Source organism: Castanea sativa, chromosome 3, assembly GCF_040712315.1.
Source record: "Castanea sativa cultivar Marrone di Chiusa Pesio chromosome 3, ASM4071231v1".
Lineage (NCBI taxonomy): Eukaryota > Viridiplantae > Streptophyta > Magnoliopsida > Fagales > Fagaceae > Castanea > Castanea sativa.
Genome location: NC_134015.1, coordinates 25,845,769 through 25,870,880, shown reverse-complemented (window position 1 = coordinate 25,870,880; position 25,112 = coordinate 25,845,769). Strand labels below are relative to the sequence as shown.

The window sequence follows — 25,112 nt, the reverse complement described above, 5'->3', positions numbered from 1 at the left end:
ACTGGTTAGATTTTGCGCGAGCTCATTTCTTATCATTATTCATACTATAATTCCTATTAGTCCATATCTGAGGAGCATGAGCCATGAGGGTGGTACCTACCAATCTCTAAATAAATAAATGCCCAATTGTAGAAAGAGGGGCGTGCAGTTTGGATTTAGTGTTTTCGAGTTTCCTGCGTCGCGTTTTTCTCTCTCTCTTTTTTTTTTTTTTTTTTTTAAGCCGTAAATGTTGACTTTTCCTGTGAACAGTGCAAGCTTTTTTTTAGCCGTGAATATTGACTTTTCCCGTGAACAGTGCACATGTGCACTGTTCACGGGACCCACAAATATCACTTTTCAACAACTTTTTTATTAAAAATTGATCCCATGGTACTATTCATACATTTAAAAATTATTTTGTTATAGTGTTTTTAATTTTCAGTTTTCAATTGTATCAAACAGGCGCCTCTGTTTGAATACCACTTAAAAATGAAAATTATTTCATTATTCAGCTTATTTTTACTACTATTTATGAGCTCCACTGCACTTTTTGGTACTATTCATGAGTCTCATTGTACTATTTCAACTAACTTTTACCTTTATTTACAGTACTTTCAACAATAAGTTTTCCGTTTTAGCAAAATAAGTTGTATTCAAATAAACCCTAAGCAGGTAGCTCCAAGAGGATTCACATGTATAGAGGGCACATCTGCAAAGAAAAATGCAGTAGATAATTATCCAACCAAGTCCATATATCAATGTACAAATTGCAGTAGATCCATCCACTATCTTGCTGCAAAAATTCCCTCTCAACTACACAGAACATCCCCTTTAAGCAGTCTTGTAGGTTTTTTAGGATGTTCCTTGTAATCCTCTTCTTTTGCTTAGTGCTTTTCAGCCACGCCATGCATTCCCAAGAACACCTTACATTCCTTTGATTTTGAGGGTAAATCCTCAATTTGGCATCAAAGGTGAAGCTGCAAAAGAAGAAAATAGAAGTTCAATATTGTTTACCCAAGAAAATTGGGGAACAATTCCAAAGTACATTAATTAAGCAGCCTACATCATTCATTGAAATATGCTATACAAAGAAAATCATGCATATTGTAATTGATGGTCAAGTGCAGGCTTCTTCTTTGTACTCTCTGTCCCTTAAAAAGAGTTAATTTTGAGACAAATTACCTACAAAATTTAACCACCAAAAGCATATAAAGTAGAAAGCAGCAACCAGCAACGTTAAAAGAAAATAATAATAATAATAATAATAATAGTAATAATAAAAATAACAACCAAGGCTATGGATAAGGTGGAGCTAGCTAGGGGAGCTCACGTATGGCTCTGAAGTCATTCCAATCAATTTTGGGCGACCATTGCAACAGTAAATAAAGAATTTGATGGAAAGATAGAGGGTAGACAAAGTATGGGGTTTGTGCTGAGCTTGAACGTGACAACTCACATTTGTTTGAGAAGATGGTGGAAGCAATGGTGGGTATATGAAACCCTTCAACTGAGAAAGGGAGAGTAACGGTTGTTTGCATGCTTGATTTCAGATTCTTTGCCTAAACTTGTTTTTAAAATCAAAATGAGCATTATTTAGATCTATTCCTTTTTCAGAACATGTCTTTTAAGTTACTTACAGAAAAAATTGTTGGGAATAAGAAGGAAAAATTTATGGAGTAATCAAAGGAGTTTATAGTAACCACAACACACCCTTGGTGCGTTGGTCGCTCCACAAGTATAAGTGCTTGTAGGGTGTGGGGGCCAAGGGCCGGGGTTCAAGTCTCCAGGAGGGAGCTTCACACACATATACACTTAGATTAGGCTATAGTAGAAATTCTATCTTGTATAATAAAAAAAAAGTAAAAAAAAGGAGTTTATAGTAGATAATTATTATTAAGAGATGCTACGTCCATAACATTTTTACAATATTTTCACAACAAATCATGGTGATTAGTTGTTATTGGTTCAAATTTGAACCTAACACTAAGGTTACTTTTTTGCCTCAATAATAACAACCAGTAACAACCTGCTACTTAGGATTTGTTGTAAAAATTTTGTGAAAATATTGTGAACATATAATTTCTCTTATTAGAATTGTTGAATTTATAGTGCGAATTTAAGTTTTTTATTATTATTTATTAGTGACACATAGCAAGAAGATTCACATGTGCCAATAGTTGTTTACTATGTGGCGTTTGAGAAGCTTGATATGTATTAATAGTTGTTTACCATATGGCATTTAATGTGTCATTGTTTTATGTATTGTGGAAGAGACATGTGTTACCATTTTATGCATCCATCCGTTATAGAGATACAACTTTTATAATACATTATAGATTATAGATTGGATAAATAGATTGATTATCAAATTATTTATTTATTTTTTCTATACAATCTGTAGTGAGTCCTAGTGTGACATGTTGTTGGCCATGCAACAAAACAAAAACATTAGCATAAATTCTATCGATGACAAAATAAAAAACACAAACATGAGCATAAATTCATGGAGAATGTGGTAGGTATTATAAAATTTACAAATTGATATGACAATGAATGTGGCTGATGAATTTCAACCACCTCTTAAATAAATATTTAAATGACCTCTTTGTAATTAGTTACACATCAATTTTTAAGTTCAATGCAATAAAATTTGTATTATTCATAAGTCATAGCACTACTCTAAATTTAATAGTGGCATTATAAATATCTAAATTAATTATATATAACTAAACAGTGATATATTATATAAGTAACAAATATATATACTAAATAATTAATATATAAACTAAATAAATAATAAATAAAGCTTAGTTATAAACCTGTCATATGCCAAATAATTTTTTTTATATCTTTTTTTAATAAATATTATTAGTTATAAACTTGTTATATATTTTTTTATAATTTTTAAATTACTGATTAATTATTTATGACATCATTTATTTGATCACTAGTCTGACTTCAATTCGATTAGAGAACCAAGAACCACTTCATTTTTTTGATTCTTTGATCAGTTTGGTTTTTAAATTCCTTGAGAGAGAGAGAGATGTGAAAGTATGAGCTCTAGACAAAAATATCAAGCAGGTATGTGCATAGAATTGAGGGTATCTGAGTTTTTGGTAATTGTAGCTAAACCATAGTGAATGACATCTATAGTTTGTAAGGATAAAGAAAGAGAGAAGAAAGAAGTCCAAATGATTAATCATGTATTTTGCATTGTAATAAAAGTGACTGAGTTCTTTTTGATATTGGCTTAAACTCATTTCTTATAGGAGAATACTTATTATTTCTTAGACCAAGTGTAGACACACCTTCTTCTTCTTCTTTTTTTTTTTTTTTTTAATACAAGATAGAAATTCTATTATAACATAATCTAAGTGTATATCTATGTGAAATTCCCCCATAAATACTTGAACTCCAGGTTTTGCCCCTCACATCGTACAAACACATAATATGGAGTGACCACCGCACTAAAAGTGCACGGTGGTAGTGTAAACATACCCTATTTTGTATCTCGTATGACTTAAGCTCTATTCTTTAATGAAGATAGTATAAGAAGCCCAGTGCTAAAGGTTTGGCCATGTCTATGAAATACATAAGCAGAGATTGACACATTCAATCAGGTAAACTTGAGTGTCTACCACTTTCCTAAACTCGTATCCTAACTCCAGACACACATATGGTTTGTTCAACCTTTGTGTAAGAGTCCTAGGTGGTTTACACCTAACCAAGTGGCAACTCCTATTCTTTGCTCTAGCCTTGAACTATTGGCATACATCGGTATTGTTGGGCTAAGATATTGACCCCAATTAATTAACTGATAATAACTTAATTTTGCATATTTATATCATTATAAAAAGCATTATCATACTTATTTTGTATTAATTCATCATCTTGTATTTGGTTTTGGAATAATGTTGAATAATTAATTTTGTGCTTAAATGAAGTTTAATGTGTAAATATGTGATTTGTAAGAGCATTCTCATCAGGTCTTTCCTAAAAAATGTCATTTTAACACACCAAAAGCCTACTTTATTAGTTTACCACATCATTTTACAATATCTCATTCTTCAAAATTTTTATTCTTCAATTCTATACATTAAAATAATATTTACAATACATTAAAATAATATATTAACTCCTCCCATCATTGTCAACAACAACAACGCAAAACCACTACTGCCGCAACAATGGCCACCAACAATCACTGATGCAACAACACCGACAACCACCACCGGCACAAACCCACATCCACCAACACCACCTTAAAAAAAAAAATCCGCAATAACCCAAAAAATAACTCCACCACCACCCCACAATCAAATGAAACCCACAACTGGAAAGAAAAAAAAAACAAAAACAAAAAACGCCCAAACTTACATGCAATCTCCACCAGTCAACCTCATTGGTGAGGCCAAACTCCACGGCAATGGTTGAGGCAGAGGAAAAAGAAGAAAGAGAAAGAATGACTAGAAAAAAAGAGAGAGAGATAGAGAGGCGCAGAGAAAGTGATAGAGAAAAGAAAAAAGGAAAAAAGAAAAAAGAAAAAAAGAGAGGTGAAGCTTCTAGAGAAAGAAGAGAAAAAGAAAGTGACAGAGATGGAGTGGCGGAGAAAGAAAGAAGAAAAAGAAAAAGAAAGAGAGAGAAGAGAGAAAGTCAAAAAGGATGAGAGAGAAATGAATAAAAAGCTTTTTTTTTTTTGCATCTCAATCCGTACTGTTCCATCTTTGGAATGGTACTGTTCATATGTGGTAAAAATTATGAGATTTGGAACACCTCATGAGGGGTTTTTTGGTGTTTGGTGTGTCAAATGCCAAATATTTGGCATTTGACACACCTGATGAGAATGCTCTAAGAGAATGAAATTAAATCTAGCAAGAAAGGAGAAAATGGTGAGCAGATTTGTACAAAATAAAAGGCTAATAGACTTTATTTTTACAAACGCCATAATAAAGTTAAAGAATGTCAATTAAGGGAGTCAATACTGTACTAGAGACTATTTCAGTTTGGTTTGGGGAACAAGATATTTCGCTATCAGTTAATACCATTGTACCATTTCGAGATTGCCGCTAATTTGATATATATATACACACACACACACACTAATAAATAGATATAGAAATTGATTTACTCAAAATTCATATTAACTCAAAATTCTTATAGGTTAACATCATCAACTCACTAATAGGACATTGATATACTTTGTTGTTGATGATGATAATAATACTAGTTTGATAAGACAAGGAGTAAACAAAAATTGAGCACTTTTTTCTTTAAAAAAAAATTATTGGAAATTTGAATTTTTAAGTTCACGTGGGTGGGTGTCAGGACTAGGGGACACCACCACACTATTTTTGTTTTATTAAAACACTACACCATCACATTTAATAAAAGGCAAAGAGTATTATTTTTATAAATTTTTAATAGCAAGTGGGTGTTAGGGTACACCAACAAAAAATTTAGACTTCTTTTTAATTTTTATAACCTTTCAAAGGCAAGTCAGAACAAAGCCTTCACTCTTCATTCACACTTCAGTTCATGAAAGTTGAAACAAGGGAGAAATGAAGAAGACGACAAAGAACAAGAGATGGTGAGGAAGATCAGTGACATTGGTTCACCACATAAAAAGTGGTGGCGACTGCAAGGATATGGGTTTCTGGTATTTTTCTAGGTTAAATTTATTTTTTGGGTACTTTCGTTTATTGTTCAATTTTCATTTTCCGGCCGAAATCCAAAATCTTTCCTGGTATGGCCGGTACACCCTAAAATGATCTAGTGTTTGGAGCAGTAAGAAACAGCTGGGATTCTATATCAGTGTAGGCACTGGTATGGTAAATTTTGACCATCCCGGTCATTATGGTACAAAATTGACTCCCTTGAGGTCAATCCAATTAAATTTAAGTTCAATTGGAGTAAAGAATTAAAGGAAATTTGCACCAAATGCACCCTTGACCATGTGTATGCAGTCCAATTTTCAAGCCTTCAAAACTTCTATTTTAGGGCTCCAAAACTTCATTTTTTGATGGGAGGTGGCCTTCAGACCCTTAGGAATGTTAGCCTCTAGAATGACTCAAAAACCCTAGTTTACACACACACACACACACACATACTCACCTTATTTCTCCAATCAAAACCCTAACTAGAAAAAGTGCCTCCATCTTTTCAAAACCTTATTCTCTCTTTTCTAAACACACAATAGCTAGCACATTTTTTTTACATGATTCAAAACCTCTTTCTATCACTTTAATAAGGCATAAACTAGTTCCTAGTTTGTTTTTACAAAATCTTTTCAAAATATTTTGTTCTTAAGTAGTGATACCTAAGTTCTTTTGTGTTCTTTTGATTATTCTTGTTATCTCAATCTAACCTTTGTGTTGTAGGAACTGAGGAATCGATTAAATAAATCTAAATCTATGAGCCTAAAGCAAGGTAGTTTTCTTTCAATGATTTCCTTCTTTGCTTAATAAGATCCACATGAATCTATTGTTTTAGTTTATTTATATTGTTTTTGTTTGGTTTAACAATAATGTATGTTATATGATGTTGTTTAATATAGACATGTGATTTAATTGTGCTTTGTTGGAGTATTTCCTTTATGGTTCCTTTTGTTCATCCCTCTATATTTCAAAATAAATATGTTCTAACATATAGAAGTATTTACATTTGCTTTATTAGATTATTTTGATATTTTTCTCATGATGTTAACCTAACCATGATATAGTTTTGTTTGGTTTTTGGTGTCTCCTTTGTACTTCTCATTGATTTAAACTCATGTATGTGTTTGATTCGATCAAAATGTGTATTCTGCAAACTTTGTGCTAAGGATACATATGCATGGTTGAGTATGCGTACACACCCCGAACCCAAAATATGGAAAAACTTTGTTTTGGTTTAATTCATTGATTCCCATGTGTTTTGTGATTAGTTTGATTTTGAATTCTATGTTTTAGATTAATTAATTGATATTTTGTTTTTCATGTTTACTTTAGTCTTTTTTTGCCATGTTAAGTTTGATTTGGCATATTTCCTTGCATGTTTTTTTTATTTGATCAAACTTTTTAATATACTCTATTTAATTGTGTTTTAATATGTTTCCATTTATGTGTGATGCAATCTTTAACATGTTTTGTGTGCTCTTTTCATTTAATGCATGATGTATGTTTATGTTAAGGATTATGACTCTTTTAATAACTTCTTAAACAAAGTTTAGCTACAAAATTGATTGTAGCTTAAGGTTACAACCTTCCTCAATATCATTAACATTACTAAAAATCTAATGGTTGGATTGCATGTTCTTTACGCTCTTAATATTCATATCCAATCGGATATTATTTACTATAAAATCTATAAGTTTATATTTTATGCATAATTTTAAATTACAAAAACTTGCAATTTAAACAATTTTATTAATGACATGACCATTGATCTTTAATTTTGTAGAAATTTTGCAAACATGTAGGATATTAGAAGAAAATGTAATCTAATGGTGGATTTGTCAAAATTCTCCTCCAATAAAAAGATATTGAGTAAGGTTGTAGCCTTAAGATATAACCAATTTTGTAGCTAAATTTTGTCCTAACTTCTTTTTTTAAACATGGACTATTAACTATAATGAAGGTCGTCCCATAAGTCAGGTGATTTTGGATACTTAATACCTTCTCAAGTCGCATGCTAACTCCGAACTCAATGTCTAATGTGCAAACTTATGTAAGTAAGTCGCCCAAAAGGCCCAATTTGGTTCCTAGATGGTGGATCCCAAATATTTGCCTCCAGTCCATTCGATTAAGGTGTACTTCCCATGGGGGCATGAACTGCGTGAGAGAGTGCGAGAAGGTACGCTCGCACCTATCGATTTATCAAGATTTAAGGAACCTTAGTACTTTGCTTAATACCTCTCGATCTATTGAGATTCATGAGTTTTGAGTTTCAAGATCTATTTTCGACCCACAATGACAAGGCTTTCCTAGGGTTTTGTGCAACAAGTTTTCAGAGCATATAAAAGCTATCTTATAGAGCCATCATCATAGATATAGAGACATATTCAGATACATGCAATACAGGAGCTATTGCGACTTCTTTTGCGCCTTGGGTTATGTTCCAAGCTACTTTCAGATCTACAAGAGATGATTGATGAACTCTGCATCATACAACAACATTAAGTTGTTGTGCTGTTAGTCACCTATTGGAATTAGTGCAAAGAGAAGTTTCAACAAGAACAAGTCCAATTGGGTATTGGAGTTGATACTAGTATAGTTTAGTAGGTTCAACTGTAGGTTGGTGTTTAAGATATACTAGTGGGGTAAGTTTTTTTATACTTATAACCGCTTGATTGTTGATTAGTAGATTCCTCGGGAGTGGTGAATTGAAATTCATCTAGTGAGGTTTTTGTCTACATAGATTTTCCTCGTCGTGATCAAATCGCCATGCTAAATTTATTTTTCGCTACATCTAATTTAGTTTGGTGATTTGATTGTGTCTCCACGTTCTTTGCATGTAATTAAAAAAATTAATCACCTTGGGTAATTGAATTAATTAATTAGGGAAATATTTAACCTAACACTACCTAATCAACAAGAAAGCTTAGCTCCAATCCCAATTGGACTCCTTCTTGCAAAAGACTTCTCATTTGTATGAATCTTCAATCCATGAGTAACACCATGACAACGTCTCGATTGATGTAGCTTTTGCAATGTTCTTCAAATTACTCTTTGATGAATCGATAGTAACTTGGTATAAAACTCTAGGCTCATAGATCTATGTATATGATTACAGTCATGAAATATCTCTTTTGTATGTTCCAGAATCCTAGTGCACAAATTCCAAATGGGCCAAGTCATCGTGAGTTGAAATAAAAATTATTGTTAAGTTTTTCCGTAGCTCGATAAATCAAGAGGTGTCAAACTAGGTATCGAGAATTATTTATTATTGATAGATTGGTAGGTATTGAAATCCTGTATCTTCAACTTGTCTTGTGTAGTCTTATATTTTCAATAATACCACTTGTGTTTGTTCTTGAACACACTTAAAATTAAGACTTAAATACATGTAAAGTGTGTTTTCACTCAAATATGCCAATATATAAAAATATGACCCTTACAAGAACACAATTTAGAATACGTCCAATTAGATTGAACCATTGTTTTTGGGGGTGTTCACACAAGTATTTCTCGATCTGGTTTGGTAAAAGAAATTTAAACCATCAATGTAACAACATATATTATTATTAACTAGCATGTAACTCCATGTAAGGGCATTGATGCATTTAAAATTAAATAAAATTTTTATTATAAAAATATAAAATAATTAGTCAAATTAAATTTTTAAAGCATATAACACATGCATTCATGCATACATATAGATATATTTAAAATTAAACACAATTTTTATCATAAAATATAGATAATTGTCAAATTATATTGTTAAAGTAAATGTGATTAGTCACATATTAAAATTCTTACCTAAGTCTAATACTATTTATGATCATTTTTTTTCTTCTAATTTTTAATAAGATAGAACATGTGGTGATTTTTGTTATGTGGTGATTTTTATTTTATTTATTTTATGAAAAACATGTAGTGATTTTTATTGAGTATATGTGAGTTTTATTTATTTATTTATTTTATAGTTCATTAATATTAGATTCTTAGTATTTTGCACTCATTAACTCACTTGACACAAAGATTAAAAAACTTAAGTAGACACATGACACAAGTTTAAGTGGATAATTATGGTGTAATTCCTATATAAATTTGGACACATGACGCAAAATTGGATTATAATTTCAAATTCTAATTCAATTTTCTCTAAACTTTACCAATTAATATATATATATATATATATATATAGATGAATTATAAATTTGATTTTTTTTTTGTTATATGATTATGTTTTTTTTATGGTTTATTATATTGCACTTATCGTTTTCTACATTAAATTAACTAATTTGACATAAAAATTTAAAAATTTAGATTAGATGAGACACGTGACGCAAAACTAAATTTTAATTGAAATTCAATTTTTACACTAAATTAACTCATTTAATACAAAATTCTAAAATTTAGATTAAATGAGATACATGACGCAAAATTAGACTCTAATTAAATTTCAATTTAAAATTTAATTGAATTCTCTCTATTTTATCTATTATATATATATATATATATATATATATATAGATTTGAGCTTTCAATAAAACGGCTATTAAATTATCTTGATTGGTATGTGAATATTAAATAAGGTATAAACATAATGTTATTTCAATTGCTATCTAGCAACTAGGTTAAAGAAATATTCATCCGCATCAATTTGGAGAAAAATTCTAGCTATATTTGTTTTAACTGTTTGTAGTTATTGAATCATATGTATCTCAAATGCATAAAAGAAAAATAACTTTAATCTCCCACCCCATGTTAATAAATAAACAAATTAGCAGCGGTGTATTTGTATATGGAGGATGACGCATGGTCCAACTCAAAATTTTGTCTTACGATAATAACTTGTTCTTCTTTCTCATCTTCTCCCCTTATTTCTTCAATCTCAAAGTTGAAAATGCGCCTGCCAAATTTTTTTTCAAGCTGTCACTGAGAAGTATTTGGAATTAATTAAAGACCACATGCTCTGCATGAGGATGTAACACCCTGGCTGGGAGCTTCAGGTAAGCTCTTCAATTTGGACTATTCTTCTTGGATAAAAACGAACCATCATATTATCTTTGAAAGAGAATTAGCGACTTCTTGGACTCGCTCTGCAAGACTCTACCTATATAAAACCATGGAGAATAATGAAACCAACTTCACTGTACACTTTCCAAAAAAGAAAAAATCTCTGTACACTCGTCTGCTAGCATATATAAAAATATATGATAGAAGCTTCTACACTTGGTGTTTTTTTTTTTCCCTTTTCATTTTGTGTTCAAACACCATATATATATATATATATATACCATCTTATAGGTTTAGTTTAATTTTACATTTGCAAACTTGATCTGCCTTTACATAGAATTTCATCAGTGGAGTCAGATAACTCAAAGTGGCTTGTAATTCGCTCAAACCTGTCGGATAGGAAAAATCTTTGAAACCCTTTCAACGTTTGTGTAACCCCAACTTCTGCTGTAAATATTGCTTTGACAGGTCTATGATCTGACAACTTTAGTTCACTTCTACTGTATTCATGCTGCTTTAAACCCACTCCATACCAAATTACCCGATCGCACCTAAAAAAGCAGAAAAACAATATGATGTTCCTGACATTAATTCCCATCTAAAATCCAAAATGTCACTTTGATTTTTTTTTTTTTTAACTATAACTTTAATGGCAACAAATTTTTACACATTTTCATAACTGTTAATCCCATCTACGTAGAAGTAATGTTGCGTTAATTATAATCTATCATTGCAGCTAATTGTGAAAATAGCTATAAAATTTGTTGTGCCCATATCATTGTTATTTATAATTTTTCAAAAGATTATACATAAAGATAAAATTAAAAAATATTTATTACCACGCAGGAGCGCGTCTTTTTTCACCCTTTATGCCTTCAAGACATCCATAATATGAATCAGAATTCGGATAATATTTGTAAGTGGGAGCAAATTTGATTATTCCTTCTTGCCAACCTTGAAATATTTGACCATCCCTAAGCTCCATCCTTAGCTTCATTTCCATATAAAAAAAGAAAATTATTCCAGTTAACTAGAGTAACAATAGGAAGAATTTCATATATATATATATATATATATATATATATATATATATATATATATGGCTTTTAGAATTTAGACATCTAAAAATTGTGTATTTGGTTACCTGATCGTTTTCTTGTAATGCATTCCACTCTTCTCTATTTGTTAATAATCGTGTTGTTGCTTCTGGTAGGGAAATTCTATAATTCAAGTCTCCAAGAAAGATAACTTGGCTGCATTGAACCAAACATATGGTCCATTTGAATTGAGGGGGAAGGATGGGAAGTAGAATAGAGTAGATTTAGCACAAAATTAATTTAGTTTCAGCCAGTTCTACTCTACTCACTTCCACTCCCCCTCCTTCCCCCTACATCCAAACAGGCCAATAATTAACATGCTGACATCATCAAGATATTATAAAGTCAAAAATTAACTTAAATTATTATTAGCTTTATATATAGTCTATGGTTATGGTTATGGTTACTATCAACTTTTTATTTATTTATTTAATTTAGAAGGATGTTTATTACACTAGTGGTTTTGCACTTTGAGAAATCATGTTTTTCAGGTGGTTTAGCAACCCTAACTCACTTAGCCCACCATATTAAATATTCTTTCAACAACTACCCTGATTGAAAATGAAATTACAGAAAAATACCACATCTAAACCACCTAGGAATAATTTAACAATTTGGCGGCCTTAATTAAAAGGACAAATTCAAAGTTGGATGGAAAGCAATAATGCTGTTTAACCTGTTGCAGATAGTTTTGTATCTTCTATATTTTTATTTGCACAAAGCTTAAATACAGTTTCTTGAATATTGAACTATTAGTTTTTAATTAAAATTAAATGTATTGTTGCATCAAATTTCATTGTCCTCAAGATAATTTTATTTTATTTATTTTTTTGATGAGCAAGATAATATTATTTATGCTAAAATAGTTAATACAACTGTGTGTTGAAATTAAATCGGGAAAGTTATGCTACTAACACTTTAGAAATTATATCTTTTTTTTGCCATTCTTATTATGGAAAGTGCTAAGATTATTAACAATTTTACTACAATCATATTTATGTAATAATGAATATTAGTAGATTGTAAACAATACAATAAATGAATATCTAAGTTTTATTATTTTTTTAATTTTTTTTATCGGTGATCAGTTTGTAAGGTGTATATATATAATAAATTTTTTAATATTAATAATACTACTCTTTCATTATTTTTAGCAAAAGAAACGTTGATTAATATATTTTTCGTGAAAAAATAGTGGTTTGGTCGACCATTAATTTTTGATAGATACACGATAATGTAATTTACATACTCATGATCAAGAATCTTTCGCGGCAAATCAAGTAAAGGGCCTCTAGGAAAACTTGTCCGAGAGAATATTTCAGCTACATCGGAGTTTCTATACTTCTCATCCCCTTCTCTACCTCCTGAAGCTAGATGACTGCACACAAAGCATAGGTTTGTTCCATGCAACTGAAATCTAACAGACACAGCCCCCTGCAAACAAAAACATTAGAAAATAAGATCGTTTTCAACAATATTCAAATGTATTACTTTTTCATATATTTCAGTTGATTGGTTCAACATACGTTGCAAACACATGGGAGGCATCATACATAGAACCCTATTGGTTGGCAAAACAATACGTACGGCTATGCAACTATGGCTTGTTGGTTTATTATCTAACATTACTTTGTTGACAATTGATAAACATTCAACATCATCAGGTTAAAATATTAAGGAACTAGTACTGTGTAAAATAAACTATGAATCACCTTGTTTCCTAGGCAGCTCATGATGCCACAACCTACACATGAGACGCTTGGATGCTTGATGAAAGGACGGAGATCGTTTCGAACCCAAACCGATATCATTATCCCAACCATTTGTTTACTTATGATACACTGGAATTCTTGAGGAATGCTGATTTCAATGGACTTTCCATTTTTTGCATTTTTTACACTTTCTTGTAGATGATTGTTTTGCTCATGTTCCCGGCTGTGTATTTTCTTGTTCAAAGCTTCTCTAATTAGGGAATTCCATTTCATGGAAATTTTACTCTTCTCTGATCCTAAAACATTTGATGCTCTTAGGGGCACGATTTCTTGAAACCTGAATAGAGAACATCGTTAGATCATTATTCATTCTAGTTTCTTTATTTGGAGTTGTAGAATTACCCAATCACATAAATGTCACAGGAATTGTTGCATGTATCGAGCAAATCCTCAATATTCAAAGCATCATGTGGTGCAATCCCACCAACGTTCCAAGTACTAACGAAAACCCTAAGAGAAAGAGATTAAATAAGAAAATAAAATAACAGAATAACTCAGATATATTGTATTTCTTGAAGTACATATATTAGAGATAGACCCACTTTACAATATGGGGTTGAGGGAGATAGCATTAAATGTTTGCTTACTTATGCACGTCGTTGCGATGATTGAAGATAGTCTTAGGTCTTGGAGATGTTTGGTCTGAGCTTGGAATTTCCAGAATGCCTTCTATGTTGCCCGGAAAATCTGTGACAAAATTGTTGCTTCCCAATGTCTTCCTGAGGAATTTGTTGGCTACTAATCTAGGCCACATGACCTGAAAAAATAAGAATGTATTATATATTTATTGTTGGCTACAGATTATGCAAATAAACTAAGGAGACAGAGAGGTAGGTGGTGCTCACTTCTCTCTTCATTTCTGGAATTGAGGGGCGGGAGGGAAAGTTGGAGAAAGTCAGAGGAAAAAGGATTGGATAAGAGAAAGCCTAAACCTATAAAAGATCATGCTAAGGAAGAGAGAGACCTCGACAAGTTGGAATGGAAGAAGCTCAAAGAGTGACGTTGACGATGATGCATCAGAGACCAAATTGCATGAAATTAATATACAATTACAATTTCATTAAGAAGTTTGTCCCTGAGAGAGATAGATAGAACATGGGTCTTTGCAGGCTTGAATTTTTCTGTTTGTTGGGTTGATTTGAATAATATCTTTATGTGTTAGAGATTTGTTCAGGTGGTGCAAGTGGGGTGGTCCAAGACAAAATGTACAAATTGTTAAAAAGGATTATGAGTTGCTATTGCCATCAATAAAAGGAAACCATGCTTTTGCTGAGGTGGCCATAGGTTATTGATTAGCATTTTTTCCTTCAATGATGTTTTCAAGATTATCTTATAGCCCTAAATGATGGAATATTCTCTTCCTTCCATTTCATTGGTGAGGATTGATCAAGTTTTGGATTGCATCTCTGATTGATGAACACAGATCTCATCCCATCCCATCCCATCCCATCACACTACAAATTCTCGGCCGAAGTTGCAAAATTGGAAGCAAGATCGCTAATTGGATATGCAAAAGCAAAAAAAAGGAGACTGAGCTGAGGAGTTTAAAATTGAAACCTGGAGCTCAACATCTCACAAAAATAGCATCAAACCGATTACATGGTGATTACTGTGAGCAGGTTAGTCAAGATGCTAAAAAAATAGCTAAAAATTCACAAAAAATCCACAAATCAGCCCCAACAAACTAAAAAAAAAAGAGTTAACAATGAACAATAATTATTTACTTTTAGCTGGAGATAAAAGCTATTAAAAATAAAAAGTTAAAAGCATTCACATAAGATGAGTTAAAATTTTTACCATTTAACGGTTAAAAAACTTATGTTATTTATTTTAATACATCATTTCACAACTCACCCTACATCTCATATCTCATTTTTCATATCACAACCAACACTATCAATTTATTTATTCATTTCTCTTTCTTCCTCTCTATCTCTCTCTCACCTCATCTGATCCATCAAACAGATACCCTCCCACTAGCCACTACCACAAACCGAACTCACCCACCATCTACCACGATTAACCTAAACCCACCCACCCACTAGCCACCACCACAAATTGAATCTCACCCACTAGCCACCTCTGCAAACTCCAGCCTAAAATCAACCAAGCCAAAAAATAGCAACCTAACCACCATCATGACCACAACCCAACCACTACTGCCATCATGGCCACAAGTCGGAATCATCCCAAACACCACCAAAAGGATCCACAAATCATCCCAAACAACATCCAAAATCAACCTAATTTTTGTGATCCACAACCCATATACATGATCTAGAAACCAATGGCGTTGCCTTCACTTTCACTACAACAAAAAGTGGGCTATAATGACGAAGCTTTTCATCACAATATGTCCTTATTTTATCACCGAATATATATGGTGACAAAACAACATTCATCACCTAAGCTCCGTCACAAAATGTATTGGTAAAGAAAATGATTTGTCACCAATAATAAAATGATAGGTGACAATTTTTTTTTTTGTCACCAATAAAAAATGATAGGTGTCAAAAGTCTTTTTTTGTCACCTAATATTTCCGTCACTAAACCTTATTCTTAGTGACAAAATATTTTGTCATCAAATGTATTTGTTTTTCCAATCTATATATATCTAAAAACTGAAGTGTAGTATTTATTGTTGTTACGCTCCAATTAAGCCAAATCAGCATCCACTTTTTCTTTCCATTTTTCCTATAATTTTTTTAACATTTACTTTTTTTTAATAATTACACTTTCTCCAACCTTTCTAATTCTTTTACCTTTTCATTTCTACAGTCCCCACTACTCTCAACCTTAATATCACTATTCATCTTTTATTTCATCTTCTTTTATTTTGTCTCTTCATCTTTCCCTGTCTCCATCCTTAAATCACACTAGTAGTAGATCGACGTCCTCAACCTACACATACCAATCTCCACAACAACCCACGTTGATCTCCACCTTGAAGGCACCAATGGCGAGGAGAGAGAGAGAGAGAGAGAGAGAGAGAGAGAGAATGGAATAAATTTTTTTTTTTTTAATTTTAATTTTAACTTGTAGTTGCAGTGAACATTTTTTTTTTTAATTTTAATTTTAACTTGTAGTTGCAGTGAACAACTATAGATGACAGTTTACTATAACTAGTTGGAAAAAAATTTAGATTTAGCAATTGGGATGTAGCATGATTTTTGTTTTTTTAAGTGATAAAATAGGTTTTTTGCTAGAGTAACACCTCTAATATGAATGCTCTATTATGGAATGTACATTTCTCACTAAAGATTTAAAAAAAAATTATTCTCTCTCTCTCTCTCTCTCTCTCTCTCTCTTCGTGCGTTGTATGCTACCACCATCAACGACTACCTAAAGACCTAGCAACCATTGCATGTAGCCACTTGTTGATCGATCATCAAACCACCATCATTGGTGACCTAAATTTGAAATCCAACATGAAACCTATCAAAAAAGACAAATATCAACCCATCAGATCCAAAATCCACCCTTACGGTTCAAAACCTATCAGTAATCCACATAAAAAAACCCATTTTAGATTTGAAACCCATCAGAAACCCACATTAAAAACCTATTTCAGATCCAAAACCCATCAAATTCCCACATAAAAAAGCTCCATCAACAACCTAAATGCAATTCACTAAGTTGAAGAAGACTCATTTGTTGGGAAAAGATCCAATTCATGGTCCCAGATCGAGTTGAGCGATGACATTGAGATCATCATGGGTGGATTTTGGGTTTGATTTTCTTGTGGGGGTTTAAGTTGGGAAGAACAGATTTTGGAGCAACTATTTGTGGTTGTGCCAAAAACATTAGTTGAAGATGGGGGAAAGATGGAATAGATAGGAGAGAGAGAAAAAAATTATATTTATGTAGAATAGAGAAATAAATATTGAGCCTAATGTAAGAGTATCTTCAAATGAGTTAGTTTAAAATAGCATTTTAGACCACATTTTAAAGAGGCTAATGTGAGTACTCTTAGCTACATATGTATAGTATTGGTTGGCTGTGTCAAATAGTGAGTCTTGTTGTGTTTTAAAGTTGTTGTTGGGTTATAAATTGACCCTAGTTAATTAATCCAGTTATTCAAATTGATTAATTAGTTCAAATTACATACAATATCATGGAGACACCAACAAATCACAATTATAATCTAGTGCGTAGCAGAAATTAAATTTGACATAGTAATTTTTTGACTAATGGAGAAAACTTTCACAAGGCAAAACTCCACCAAGTGAATTTCAGGTCACCACCCCCAAGAATTCACTAATCAAGAACAAGCGATTATAAGTACAATGAATCTTACCCTATTGGTTTATCCCATAGTACGTACCTACAATAGAACTTTTAGGTTAATCTCTAATTAGACTTGATCTTGTAGAGACTTCTTCAATTGCACAAATCTCTAATTTGTGACTAACTCCTAGCAACTTGAAACTTGTTGAATGCAAAGTTCTTCACTACACACTTGTAGAATAAAAAGTAACTTGATTACAAAACCCTAAGGCGCAAAAGAATGCAATAGTTTTACAAGAAATATGTAGATTCTCTATATGATTATTTGTGTATGATGACGGCGGTAAAATAATGCTTTTATATCATTTAGTAGATTTGAGAATGAAACCCTAGAAAAGCCACATCATCATAGGCAGAAATTAGATCTCTGCAAAACTCGATAGATTGAGAGGTATCAAGCCTTATTAGTTCTCGATAGAAGCTTGTATCGAGCCAGGTGTCGAGCATATAGTTTTCATCTTTTTCACATTTGTTTCTTTGTGTAGTCTTCGTATCATATACTACCACTTGAAAAAAATTTTCAAAGTACTTCATGATATTCTTAAATTCACTTAAATCTATTCAAATATAAGTAAAATGTGTTTTGTCATAGAATATGCCAACTATCAAAATATGACCCAAACAATTGTAATTCAAGATCAAGATGAAGACCCAAAATTAATTAAAAAAATAGATGGTTTTGTAAGCTCGATAGCAACCTCAATCTATTGAGCCTTGGGAACAAGGTTTTTAATCAGGTCTATTAAGTTAGCTAAACTCTTGGATTTCGATCATTACTTGTCAGAGTATAAAAGGGACATTATAAGTTGACCTAAATGAGAGATTTTAGAGGAGAGAATTGCGTTTGTGTGCCTAGGATTTTGTATCCAAATTTCTCTCAAATTATCAAAGTATATCTAAAGAAAATTAATGAAAAAGTTGATGTCACAGCGTCTAACAAAAACTTGCTGGTATGAAGAAATTCAAGAGTTTTTTGGCATCAGTCAAAGATTCCAGTCGTGGACGAGATTTATAATGGAAGACTTCAATTAGGTTGATGTTAGGTGGTGTCTTGATAATCAGTTCTATTAGAGGTAGCGAATTAATTAGGGTTAATTTTATTTGTAAACTTCGATTTCACTTGTGGATTCTTTTGTTGAGTATTAGCAATAAACCTCTTGAAGGTTTTTTTTTTTTTTTTCAAATCGAAATTTTCTCTTTGTAAATATATTGTTGTCTCAGTTACTTTTCCACACTATAATAATTACAATATTAATTATGTGACTCGTTTAAGTTTAACTGAATCTAAATTCAAATAACATAATTAATTAATTAATTGAACTGACATTAATCTGGTCAACATATATCAATAGGGTCTAAACTATTGTATTACCATTACAGTTACTTTCTTGTTGGATTTATCAAAAGTTTATGATACCTAAGGAATTTATCAATAGAGAAAGGAAACAAAATTAATATCATTTTGTTATATAAAATTACAGTTATATTTTGACAAATATGATAATTTGAATAGGCTGTACCTGTACATCTACATTCCCTTTAACCGTAGAGGTGATGCAGTGAAAGTGAAGCTGTTCAGATCAGAATGTACAGCATTCCGGCCCGGCCCCATTCTTGTTAATTATTCTGCATGATATATATAAATATATATATATATATATATATATATATATATATATATATATATATATATATATATATATATAACATAGTGTGTACTTTCACATGACTAGTTTTTTAATGCATGAGTGGCCCCAAAGGGATTTCTCATATGGGTCTGAATTAATGAAAAAGAAATGAAAAGAATACATATAAAAGATGGTATTCACTTTTTCATGAACTATCAGCTCAATTCAGTATATACATTTTAAGATAAAGTCGTTATCCGCTTAGTCCAAAAAAAAAGAAATCAATCGGCTAGCAGGATTGGTTGGGTTAGTGCTAATTAGAACAAGTTGGTGTACGTTCTCTTTAAATAATTAGAACAAAGATTAAACGATCCCTTGTGTAATTCTGTCGTGTAATGGATATGATTATAAAAGCGAAGATGACCTTGTGATAGTATTACTAGTATCCAACCTAACCTGAAAAGGCTCTAACTATGCCTCACTCACCAATATCCTTTGGTTTATATATAAAAATGTCAAGTGGTTTTTGGTTGCATTTCTACTTGTACATTAAACTATCCTACGCTGAATCAGTATGCATCTTTCAATATTTTGGATTTGTTAGGCATTAACAGGAGTCACGGAAATCAAATCAAATCACCATTAGGTGGAACAGTGGCCCTCAGAGCGACAGGAATCATCAACAATAGGTGGGTTTCTCTCTCTCTCTCTCTCTGAATTTTTGCTTCCATTTTATAGATGGTGATAGATACAATAATTGTTAATGGAATTGTCATCTCTCTCTCTCTCTTTCTTAGACATATTAAAATATACAGTTTTTTAGTCTATGATGAACAATTTAAGTTCCCCAACGATTTTGTTTGTTTCATTGTAGCTTTAAATAAAGCGAAAACAAGATTCATGATTTTGCATTAAATAAGAAATGTCTCCCGATAATTAAACACTTAATTATATAATTATACCACTAGGAGAGTGAGATTTGGGGAGGTGGCCCATGTTAACTCAAAAACCAAATTTCACTTTTGAGCTTGTTAACAATGTCAAACCTTCATAAACTTGATTGGATTTATACCTTGATTTGTAATTATTTTGTTAAGCTTCCTCCCCCTCCCCTCCCCTTTTTCTCCTTATTTTACTATTATTATTATTTATTTATTTATTTTTATTTTTGCAAAAATTAAGCATTGTGTGAACAAAAGTAATCTCTAATTGTGCCACGTTAGGTACCTTTTTCCAAACCTTTCTCTACTTTTTGGCTCTTATTATTTCCCATCTTACTATTATATTTTCCCTAACATTAATTTCTTCTTCTTTTATACCTCTTTTTCTCTTTATCTTTCCTTATCTTACCTTTACTTTTCCTTTGACCTATCATCTCCTCTCTTTTTTTTTCATCTTTTTTTTTTATTGCTCTTCTCATCCTCATCTTCTTTTCTTTAATTTTCTAACCTCTTTCACCTTCAACCTACCAATTAACTTAATTAGTTCAGCTTTTAATCCACTGTGAACTTGACATTCTCTGTTTTTGGTATAGTAGTTTGACATTGCATGCGTGCCTTTTTAAACTGCATTATGAACTGGGGTTTAATTTTCACCTATACCAAAAACTGATTGATATCTTGGTCTAATGATAAAGAATTATCAGTAGGAGCAGACGCCATAGGTTGAAACTCTCTCTAAAAAAAAACTTCATGATGAACTGGTCTACAAATTCATCAGGTTTATGCCTTAATCTAGCTAGATCAATCATTGATATTCCTAATTCAATTCGAGAGAAATGGGTTTGAAACTTGTCTTCCATATGTGGAGGACAACCTTCCACTCACTATGGTACTTCCACATGAGTAACTTCATTAAAAATTCTTTATGGTCCATTTGGATTAAGGGGGAGAGAGGGGGAGTAGAGGTCCAAAGATAGGCTAATTTTCAACAAATTCTACTCTACTCCCTCTCTCTCTTCTCTCAATCCAAACAGGACATTCAGGAGGATCCTAGTGGATACTTCATGCTCCTGGGTATATTATTGGCCACTAGGTCATTATTTCCTCTAGAAGTTTGCCCTAGATATCTTGCATTATTTAAATTGTCAATAAGTTCAGCAAATTTATTCAAGTTTTGATCTGGAAAGGAATCTAGTTTGGCTGTAATAAGTCTAAGATTTCCTTCTAAAGTTGTCTAGAACTTATCCATATTATTACTTCCAACACTTGTTGAAACCTTGCACCAATCCCTTCACCCTGTCCTATTACAGGATGATGATTTTTTCGTGGTTCTTCATTATGTTGAAAACTAGAACCAGTGTTATTATTATGAGTATTTCTCATTCTACACATTGTTATTGGCATGTACTCCCACTGTGGTTGCCAATATCTTTGAGTGAAAACCATGATTTTGTTCTCTCGAAACGATTAAACTAAAAACTCCTTTTACGTAGTAGGACACTGATGGGACCGACGAACTTTCCTGCCCAGACGACCTCATTAAGAACATTTGTCCACCCTACCATGACATGGACGAATGCACGCAAATCATTAATAAGAAGTTTTAATGTCTTAGTCAGTTACCAATTAGCTGTCATACTGTTGGAAGCTCATCAACACTCACATTAATAAGCCCTGAAGCGTTATAAAAGGGGCACTAAAGCCACAATTAAAGCCCCAATGGCTAGAAACTGTGAAGCTATATATACAAGTCCACCGGGACCAGACCAGGTACATACATACATACAACTGAAATACACTAGCATATATAATTTTGATACTTTGAACTCTCTTACTTCCTAAAAAGCTTCCACTACTGACTTTATTATCGGAGGCTTTGTGGCAGGCACCACACCGGTGTCCACCTAAGGAGAGCTTTACATCACATTTGTAGGTTCAGTGACGAGGACTCGACTCTGCTTGGATGAACCTACATTGCTGAAGATTTTGGCATCATCAGTTTGGCGCCGTTTGTGGGGATGACATTTCCGCACTAAGGTTCGAAAGCTTAGTTCCAGTCATTTTCTAAGTTTAGATGGAGTCCAATCAAGATCTTGCAGCATTAGCTCTGCAAATCCAGGCACTTACAGCTAGTATGGAAGAGCTTACCAGACAAAACCAAGAAATGAGGCTGTGACTCCATCAAGAAGACAACTGTTTCGAGACCCACCAAGATGACGAGGGAGACAGCCCAAGAAGGAGTGACCACCGGCGAGCGGCTACTCTAGAAGGACAAAGCTCGGATCTTCTCCGGGAAATGAGGAAGGAGATGGACAAGCTAAGGAATGCCACAAGGGGGAAGACAAACCGGGGTTTGGATAGAATAGTCAGGATAATGGATTCACCCTTCATGGCGGCAGTCCTAGAATGGCTGGTGCCATCCAAATTCCGCCTACCTCAACTTGAGCCGTTTGATGGACTGAAAAATCTCCTGGACCACCTCAACACTTTCAAGACGACCTTAGGCCTTCAACAGTCTCCTAACGAGACACTGTGCCTCTCCTTCCCCACCACTCTCAAGGGAGCTACAAAGGAGTGGTTCATGAAGTTACCAGCATTGTCCATCGATAACTTCGAGCAGTTGGGCAATTCCTTCATACATCACTTCGTTGGGGGACAACGCTCGAGAAGGCTAGCAGACCACTTACTTACCATCAGACAAGGAAAAAATGAGACCCTGAGGTTGTACGTGAAACATTTTACTCGAGAAACTTTAGAGGTCGACGAGGTTGATGACAAGGTGCAGTTAACAACCTTTAAAGCTGGGTTGAAATCCAGGGAGTTCATGGTCTCACTTGCAAAGAATCCCCCAAAGACGATGGCAGAGATGCTCCTGAAGGCGCAGAAGTACATGAACGCTAAAGATGCCCTAGCAGTGATAAAAGACGTGGAGAAGTCCAACGACAAAGGAAGGAAGGAAGACAATCGGAGAGGACGAAAAAGGGAGCGTTTAGATTGTCAAAATAGCGATGGGGGTAAAAGGAAAGACGATAAAGCTCCTTGGACGATAAAATTCACTCATTTAGTTATGCCTGTTGATAAAATCTTGGCATAAATTAAAGATGAGCATTACCTTAAATGACCAAGGCCATTACACTCATCACCTAATGTACGTGACAAGAAGAAATATTGTCGTTTTCACAAGGATCACGGCCATTACACAAAAGATTGCAGGGACTTGAAGGAGATAGAGGAACTCATACGAAAAAGGAAATTGCAGAGGTTTGTGAAGAAGGGAGAACCCAGCAGGTCTAGGGACGATGACAAGGATAAATGCGAAGCTTCTCCAAGAGATGAAGATCACGTGTCTCAACGACCACCAAGTGTGATCGGGGAGATAAAGACGATTACAGGAGGACCATCGAAAGGGGGATCGTTCAGATCCCTTAAGAAATCATATTAGAGGAAGGTGAACGGCATTTATAGGACACCAACCTTAAAGCAAAGACGAAGGGACAAGGATATGTTTTTCTCGGAATAAGACATTAGAGGAGTGAAGCAGCCACATGACGACCCCTTGGTCATAATGCTAACGATAGAAGGGTTCAATACAAAGAGAATTCTCATGGATAATGATAGCTCTGTAGACATCATCTATCTCTTCGCCTTCCAGCAGCTAAAGTTAGATCCAGGAAGGCTGCGCCCTTTTGAGTCCCCTCTCATCAGCTTCAGTGGGGACTGGGTGTACCCCAAAGGCATAGTGACATTGATGGTCATGGTGGGGTCTTATCCGCGTCAATTGACTTGTCAGTTGGGCTTCCTCATGGTAGATTTTCCCTCTTCATACAATGTGATCATTAGGAGACCCACACTCAACCCCTGGAAAGCAGCCACGTCCACGTATTGCCTGAAGGTAAAATTTCCAACAAAGAATGGTGTAGGTGAAGTAAAAGGAGATCAAGTACTGGTTAGAGAATGCTACCAAGTTGTGTTGGCTGCAAAGGAAAACCATACGTGGATGATCAAGGAGAAAGAAGAGGAGAAGGTAGAAGCCCTGGAAACCGTGGAGCTGGTAGACGGAGAACCAATAATGACCATAAGAATAAGGACGACTATGAGCACGAACGTGAAGAAGAAACTAGTTCAATTCCTCAAGGAGAACCTAGACATCTTCGTCTGGAGCCACGAGGACATGCCAAGCATATCCACAGAGATCATCCAACATAGGTTAAATGTCGACCCCGAGAAAAAGCTCGTCTATCAAAAACGATGAGTGTTCGCTTTAGAACAAAACTAGGCTGTCGTGGAAAAGGTAAATAAACTACTAACAGCAGGCTTCATTCGCGAGGTTTACTACCCGGATTGGCTGACCAACTTCGTCCTTGTAAAAATACAAATAGAAATTGGAGAATGTGCGTGGGCTTCATAGACCTGAACAAGGCTTGACCAAAGGACAGTTTCCCCCTGCCAAGAATAGACCAGCTAGTGGATTCCACAACAGGACATAAGCTCCTGACTTTTATGGACGCGTTCTCAGGTTATATACAAATAAAAATGGCAGAGGAAGATAAAGAGAAAATTGCCTTCATCATAAGTTAGGGGCTCTATTGCTATAAGGTGATGCCTTTTAAACTAAAGAATGCAGGAGCCACCTACCAGAAGCTAGTAAAAAAATGTTCAACTAACAAATTGGGAGAAACATGGAAGTGTATGTGGATGATATGCTCATCAAGAGCAAATAAGAGTCTGCTCACCTGGACGATCTCCAAGA

At 33.5% G+C, this 25,112-nt stretch overlaps 3 protein-coding genes across 3 annotated transcripts; 2 read left to right on the top strand and 1 right to left on the bottom strand.

The window, feature by feature from the left end:
* Positions 1–10,874: 10,874 nt before the first annotated feature.
* LOC142626680 (type IV inositol polyphosphate 5-phosphatase 9) lies at positions 10,875–14,447 on the bottom strand. The gene is made up of 8 exons (XM_075800388.1): positions 14,352–14,447; positions 14,094–14,263; positions 13,849–13,956; positions 13,447–13,783; positions 12,984–13,168; positions 11,782–11,890; positions 11,477–11,628; positions 10,875–11,188 (listed from the first exon to the last, which is right to left on the bottom strand). The coding sequence occupies exons 1-8, from the start codon at positions 14,361–14,363 to the stop codon at positions 10,942–10,944; spliced, it is 1,320 nt and encodes a 439-aa protein (XP_075656503.1). The 5' UTR covers positions 14,364–14,447; the 3' UTR covers positions 10,875–10,941.
* An 8,211-nt stretch (positions 14,448–22,658) lies between these two features.
* Positions 22,659–23,456, top strand: LOC142628748 (uncharacterized). Its single transcript, XM_075802789.1, has one exon. The coding sequence runs from the start codon at positions 22,659–22,661 to the stop codon at positions 23,454–23,456; it is 798 nt and encodes a 265-aa protein (XP_075658904.1).
* Positions 23,457–23,966: 510 nt separating this feature from the next.
* LOC142628747 (uncharacterized) lies at positions 23,967–24,614 on the top strand. Its single transcript, XM_075802788.1, has one exon. The coding sequence runs from the start codon at positions 23,967–23,969 to the stop codon at positions 24,612–24,614; it is 648 nt and encodes a 215-aa protein (XP_075658903.1).
* Positions 24,615–25,112: the final 498 nt, after the last annotated feature.

Bases quoted from the DNA above. Each gene is read 5' to 3' on its own strand.
- LOC142628748 (XM_075802789.1), top strand. From the start codon at position 22,659: ATGAGGAAGGAGATGGACAAGCTAAGGAATGCCACAAGGGGGAAGACA.
- LOC142626680 (XM_075800388.1), bottom strand. The intron at 11,891-12,983 runs GTATGTAAATTA...GGTTCAATGCAG, and splicing joins CGAAAGATTCTTGATCATGA to CCAAGTTATCTTTCTTGGAG. The intron at 11,629-11,781 runs GTAACCAAATAC...ATGGAAATGAAG, and splicing joins CATTACAAGAAAACGATCAG to CTAAGGATGGAGCTTAGGGA.
- LOC142628747 (XM_075802788.1), top strand. From the start codon at position 23,967: ATGGATAATGATAGCTCTGTAGACATCATCTATCTCTTCGCCTTCCAG.